Here is a 7,500-nt window from a genome sequence, read left to right as displayed (position 1 = left end):
ACCAGGACTGAAACAGGACTGAACTGACTTTGTGTTCCTCACATGTTCCTCACAAGTTCCTCACATGTTCCTCACATGTTCCTCACACATGTTCCTCACACATGTTCCTCACATGTTCCTCACATGTTCCTCACACATGTTCCTCACATGTTCCTCACATGTTCCTCACATGTTCCTCACATGTTCCTCACACATGTTCCTCACAAGTTCCTCACATGTTCCTCACATGTTCCTCACATGTTCCTCACACATGTTCCTCACATGTTCCTCACACATGTTCCTCACACATGTTCCTCACAAGTTCCTCACATGTTCCTCACACATGTTCCTCACATGTTCCTCACAAGTTCCTCACATGTTCCTCACATGTTCCTCACACATGTTCCTCACACATGTTCCTCACATGTTCCTCACATGTTCCTCACACATGTTCCTCACATGTTCCTCACATGTTCCTCACACATGTTCCTCACATGTTCCTCACATGTTCCTCACACATGTTCCTCACATGTTCCTCACATGTTCCTCACATGTTCCTCACACATGTTCCTCACACGTGTTCCTCACACATGTTCCTCACACATGTTCCTCACATGTTCCTCACACGTGTTCCTCACATGTTCCTCACATGTTCCTCACATGTTCCTCACACATGTTCCTCACATGTTCCTCACATGTTCCTCACACGTGTTCCTCACATGTTCCTCACATGTTCCTCACATGTTCCTCACACGTGTTCCTCACACATGTTCCTCACATGTTCCTCAGGTGCGATGGGAAGAGTGAGTGTGAGCTGAACATGGACTTGTTCCGTACGTCTGACCCGTGCTATGGGACTTACAAGTATCTGGACACCAACTACACCTGCTTCCCAGCTCGTGAGTCCTGCTCCCACAAACACATCATTTATTTACATGTAATTAAAGGTCATTCTTATTCAGAACGTTCACATTTGTTTAAGTCCAGCACATCAGACAATCGCTCTGACATAAAGAACTCTCCTTTTATACCATAAAAGTATAAGATAAGCCTTTATTTGTCCACACAATGGAGAGGGGAGGAGCTTAAAGTGTCACATGCATGACTTTAGTTTCTATTGTTCTTTTACACGCTCTTACTTTCTCTGACAGATCAGACTGTGGCCTGTGAACAGTCCCTGGCTTTTCTCCGCTGTGGTAAGACCCAGGTCTAAACCAGGACCAAACCAAGACTAAACCAGGACTAAACCAGGACTAAACCAGGACTAAACAAGGACTAAACCAGGACTAAACCAGGACTAAACCAGGACTAAACCAGGTCTAAACAAGGACTAAACCAGGACTAAACCAGGTCTAGACCAGGACTAAATCATGTTTCCATGTGTCCAGATGAGGGTCAGGAGATCAATGTTTACGGAGCAGACTATGGACGCCGTGACTCGATGACCTGTGCCTACAAACGACCTCAGTCTCAGATTCAAAACACGGACTGTTACAGCCCCGCCCCAAAGGTCGCCCAAAGGTAACTCAGCGTTTCAAATGATTATCACAAACTTCTACTGTCGCTGTTTCAATCATTTGTTACATCAGAGTAACAAACACCAGAGTAACAAACATCAGAGTAACAAACTCCAGAGTAACAAACATCAGAGTAACAAACTCCAGAGTAACAAACATCATAGTAACAAACTCCAGAGTAACAAACTCCAGAGTAACAAACTCCAGAGTAACAAACATCAGAGTAACAAACACCGGAGTAACAAACACCAGAGTAACAAACATCAGAGTAACAAACTCCAGAGTAACAAACATCATAGTAACAAACTCCAGAGTAACAAACATCAGAGTAACAAACTCCAGAGTAACAAACTCCAGAGTAACAAACATCATAGTAACAAACTCCAGAGTAACAAACTCCAGAGTAACAAACTCCAGAGTAACAAACATCAGAGTAACAAACTCCAGAGTAACAAACACCAGAGTAACAAACATCATAGTAACAAACATCAGAGTAACAAACACCAGAGTAACAAACTCCAGAGTAACAAACATCAGAGTAACAAACACCAGAGTAACAAACTCCAGAGTAACAAACATCAGAGTAACAAACATCATAGTAACAAACTCCAGAGTAACAAACATCAGAGTAACAAACATCAGAGTAACAAACTCCATACTCAATTCAGATACTGGGGCGCTCGGCGCCATTTTGGATCCATTAAACAGCTTTTCTCGTACTTTAACAGTCTAAGAACTGAAGCTCAAAATCATCTAAACTGGAGTGATCACTTGTGCAGTTCATTCCTGTTTCTTCTGCAGTTTACATGTGTGCAAAGGACACTGGACCATGTGGACCATGTTCCACTGGACCGTCCAGTGAAACATGGTCCACATGGTCCACATGGTCTACATGGTCCACATGGTCTACATGGTCCACATGGTCCACATGGTCCACATGGTCTACATGGTCCACATGGTCTACATGGTCCACATGGTCTACATGGTCCACATGGTCCACATGGTCCACATGGTCTACATGGTCCACATGGTCCACATGGTCTACATGGTCCACATGGTCCACATGGTCTACATGGTCCACATGGTCCACATGGTCCACATGGTCTACATGGTCCACATGGTCCACATGGTCTACATGGTCTACATGGTCCACATGGTCTACATGGTCCACATGGTCCACATGGTCCTTTGTACAAACATATAAACAATCCATTCATATTTGTTCTTCAGCCGTTGCAGTAAATGATGTTTGTTTTCCAGCTGCAATGGTAAAAACAGCTGTGTCATCAGAGCCAGTAACTCAGAGTTTGGGGACTCGTGTGGAGGGACCTACAAGTACCTGGAGGTGGCCTACGTCTGCCAGTGTAAGTCACATCCACTATCCCGCTGTGGCTCAGATGCCCTCCCAGGGTCAGTGCAGTGTGTCAAATGCTCTTCTTCTTTTTCAGATCCCTTCAATTTCATCCAAAATTAAGATCTTTCACAGACGACGAAATAATGCTTTTCACTTCAGCCGCATCAGTCCTAAAGTTTATATTTTCTTTTCATAATTTTGCCTTTGTAATTTCTTCACGATGTTTAAAATGGCTTTAACAATATCTCTGCTCCTTTGGCCATTCTAAAGTAAAGTTTCACAGATCTGTTTTTCTTGCCACTTTCTGTCTAATGACATTTAAATGATGAAGGTTTTATTCTTGTACGTTTTTGCTTTTAAGAATTCAATGTTTTACTTTTGTCACAGTTTTTGTTTCTACTTCTGTTTTGCATTTTATATCTTTTTTTATTATGTTTTGATCAATTCATCAAAAGCTTCAAAAAGATTAAACACTTTAAAGAATTCCAACATCACGGAAAATATTTTACATTTACTTTGTACCTCAGTTTTATTATAGAGCTGTAATATTAATCATAATTTAAGTGTGAAGGGAATTTGAATGTTCACAAATGCTGCACATTTAAAGGTCTGTAAACAACAAATGATCATTTAATGTTGTATGTTGTGTTTAAATCTCAATGGTTCTGGGTAAATAATGATTAAATAAAAAAATAAAATGTATAAAAGCCTCGATAGTGTTTTATTCTGTGTAAAACTGTACACTGTAGGGAACAAACAACATGAGTCCGAGTACTAACCCTTGTGGCACACCATATTTGAAAACTTTAGGGATTGTTCTACCTCCTGTTGTTTACGTTCAACTGTTGTCAGATAAATGTGATTTTCACCAGAAGAGGGCGCTCCTCTGGGTGTTACTCTGAGACTCGTCGACCGCAACAGGAAAGAAGAGGAAAACGGGAACTTTTTAAGCCCTTTTTTGGAGCAATTATCTATAATAACAATGTAAATGTAGAGTTGTGAGTGTGAGTGGATTGTGTGCTGTGGATGCAGAGGTGAGAGTGAGAGAGAACATTCTATTTCCCTTGAGCCTGTGACTTTACTCCTCCAGAAGGTTACGCACAGGGCTTTTGAGTTTGAATCAAGGAAATAATAATAATAAAAGTAAATATTTCACTTTCGGTTAATCATTTCTTGCTTATGTCAGGATCAGATGTGGTTCAAACGACCCTTTTCTTTTGTTACAGTTCAATTATCATTATTTTGTTCTTTAAACGAGAATAAAAAATGTTCTTTTCAGTGTTTAGAGAAGCAGTTCTGTTCATCTTTCTTTAAAATAAAAACTGCAATTGTAAACGAATCATAACAAACAAATATTCATTCACGTTCATATTTAATGGGTTCACTTCAACAGCACACAGTCATCAGGGCGTGGCCAGTCATCAGGGCGTGGCCAGTTACACACAAAAACATACTATTACATGATGTATAAGCCTAAACACACTATTACATGGTGTATAAGTCTAAACACACTATTACATGGTGTATAAGTCTAAACACACTATTACATGGTGTATAAGTCTAAACACACTATTACATGGTGTATAAGTCTAAACATACTATTACATGGTGTATAAGTCTAAACACACTATTACATGTGTAAAAGCCTAAACACACTATTACATGGTGTATAAGTCTAAACACACTATTACATGTGTAAAAGCCTAAACACACTATTACATGTGTATAAGTCTAAACACACTATTACATGTGTATAAGTCTAAACACACTATTACATGATGTATAAGTCTAAACACACTATTACATGGTGTATAAGTCTAAACACACTATTACATGGTGTATAAGTCTAAACACACTATTACATGTGTATAAGTCTAAACACACTATTACATGTGTATAAGTCTAAACACACTATTACATGTGTATAAGTCTAAACACACTATTACATGATGTATAAGTCTAAACACACTATTACATGGTGTATAAGTCTAAACACACTATTACATGGTGTATAAGCCTAAACACACTATTACATGGTGTATAAGTCTAAACACACTATTACATGGTGTATAAGTCCATCCATCATCAAGACATTTGAATGTTGGCTTCCCAAAACTTAATGGAAATGATATCAGGACATAACATGTTCCCACAACTGGATGAACATTATACTGGACATTTGTTAAAATATAGATATATGCTCTACTTAACTTATACTAACACAACTGTTTATGTTTACAGCTGTTTATTCCTCCAAGAAATCATAAAATCCCGACATGGAAACTTGATGATGTCATGCTGTTTCCTTGATGACTTTATCTTTCTCTAGTTTCAGGAGGTTAAATAAGACCTGTGTTTACAGGAAACGTTCTGTAACGTGTCGAGAAGGAGGAAAAATGTGAACAATTATTGATAAGAGACGCGAGGGAACAATGGAACCAGTGTTTGTACCAGATCTGTCTTCTCCAGGACCTGCCTACTGTTTCCTAGCAACCGAATTCCCTCCCATGTCACAGGAATGCTTTGACAAATAAAACTATGAGAGAAATGCTTTATGTTTCCTCCTCAAACTGACACTCGACCAGTTTATGTTTACAACTGTTTATGTTTACAACTGTTTGTTTGTTTGTTTGTTTGTTTGTTTACAACAATTGGGAATGTTCGGCGGGCCGGATTAAAACGAATGGGGGGCTGGATGTGGCCCGCGGGCCGCATGTTTGACACTCCTGCTTTAGAGCAAGGGGAGGAGCTCTGGTTATATGAACAAACTGGTACATATCTGATAAATAGGAATTTCATCTAATTCATCTCTGATTGTTTTTATTTCGTTGTTAAAAAATAGAAGTAAATCCTCAGAGCTGAGAGAAGCTGGGAGTGAGGGCTCTACTGCTGTGACAGTGTGTTACCATGGTTACAGCGTGTTACTTTAGCTGACTTCTATTAGATGTGAATAGTGCCTGGTTTGGGCCTTAGGCAGAGCCTGCTGATAGGACAGTAGCTTTTAGGATTCTTCTGTGTGGGAGGGGCCAAAGGCTCTTTATCATGTTCTAACTCTTTGTTTATGTGAGCGCAGTTCTTGGTTGTACCAGGAGGAGGCGCTTTGACCTAATGACCTTCTGTTTTAACTGAGCTGCAGCATCAAGAGCAGACTTCAGATACTTCATAGTCAAGTCGACAGACCGGTCACTTCCCCTGGACTAAAGCTGTTCTCAGCAGGACCACATGACATGATCACATGACGTGATCACATGACATGATCACATGACATGATCACATGACATGATCACATGACATGATCACATGACATGATCACATGACATGATCACATGACATGTCACTGAATATCGATTCTATTATTTCTTTGAATTTTGAGACAGTTTTCCTTTTCATTATAACTTTATTCTGTGGCTGATGATCTTTCAGAATGAACTGAAAGGTAATTATGAAATGATCTGACAATATAGAGTTTTGAGGGAAGACAATGAGGTCATTAATCTCTATTCCATACGTTAGGACAGATCCACAGTGTGCTTCTGACTGTGAGTTGCTTTATTTACATTCTGAGTGAAACCAATGCTGTCTAACAAGGCGCTGAAGGCATTACTGAGAGAGTCATCACTCATGTTCACGTGGATATTAAAGTCTCCAGCTATAACTATTTTATCCCAGGCTAACGCTAAGTTTGATCTAAAGTCAGAAAACTCTGTTAAAAACTCTGAATATGGACCAAGAGGTCGGGAGAGAACTATGAACAAAACTCCTTTTTGGTTTTTCATATTTGGACGCGTGAGGCTTTAGATGAGTGAAATGTGTAGTTAGTTTTAGGACTCGTGTGAGATCACTGCCACGCCCACCTCTGTGCTCCTGGAGGTCGTCTCGTTGAAGCCACGTTTCAGTTAGAGCTGAAGATCTATGTTATAGTCAATAATTATTTCATGAACAAAAAGTGATTTGGGGGAAATAAACCTAATGTTTAGCAGTCCACATTTTACATGCTTATTTATTTGTTTATTTGTGTCATTTGTGAGTGTTATTTTTCTTAAGTTATTTGGTCTGAGCCTGAAACAGTTTTTCTGAGGTTTGACTTTTTGTCATTATTTGCACGAGGGACACGAGGGACACACACAGTCTCTATCTGCCTCTGAACATTTCACATGTGACAGAGCGGGAGGAGCTCGGCGACAGAGCGGGCAGGAGCTCAGCGACAGAGCGGGCAGGAGCTCAGCGACAGAGCGGGCAGGAGCTCAGCGACAGAGCGGGCAGGAGCTCAGCGACAGAGCGGGCAGGAGCTCAGCGACAGAGGAGCATCTTACACTGCTGCTCTGAACGCTAACGTCATCCCTGCGTATGAGCCTGGGCTTTCCCCAAAACACACCCCAGATCTCAACAAAGACCACATTGTTCTTTATCTTTCTCTGGTTTCAGGAGGAAGAAAGTCTGATCTTTGTTTTACTAACACAACTGTTAATGTTACAGCAGTTTATTCCTCCGAGAAATCATAAAATCCCGTCATGGAAACTTGATGATGTCATGCTGTTTCCTTGATGACTTTATTTTTCTCTAGTTTCAGGAAGAAGAAAGTCTGAACGGTAAATAAGATCTGTGTTTACAGGAAACGTGTAACGTGTCGAGAATGAGGAAATGTGAACG

The 7,500-nt window shown here is 40.3% G+C and overlaps 1 protein-coding gene across 1 annotated transcript in view; it reads left to right on the top strand.

Annotated features, from left to right (window-relative positions):
• Window positions 1–7,500, top strand: part of LOC140363627 (rhamnose-binding lectin-like) — a 40,952-nt gene that overhangs the window by 2,577 nt on the left and 30,875 nt on the right. Inside the window, exons 5-8 of the mRNA XM_072450257.1 lie at window positions 769–878; window positions 1,131–1,175; window positions 1,368–1,500; window positions 2,757–2,906. Coding sequence (XP_072306358.1) covers window positions 769–878; window positions 1,131–1,175; window positions 1,368–1,500; window positions 2,757–2,906 — 438 coding nt within the window. The remainder of the gene's footprint in view (window positions 1–768; window positions 879–1,130; window positions 1,176–1,367; window positions 1,501–2,756; window positions 2,907–7,500) is intronic.

The sequence above is a fragment of the Eucyclogobius newberryi genome, unplaced genomic scaffold (assembly GCF_026437365.1).
Source record: "Eucyclogobius newberryi isolate DKJ021-1_F unplaced genomic scaffold, fEucNew1.0.hap1 SCAF_17, whole genome shotgun sequence".
Lineage (NCBI taxonomy): Eukaryota > Metazoa > Chordata > Actinopteri > Gobiiformes > Gobiidae > Eucyclogobius > Eucyclogobius newberryi.
The sequence above is the reverse complement of the archived record's forward strand: the minus strand, read 5'-3'. Positions and strand labels throughout refer to the sequence as shown.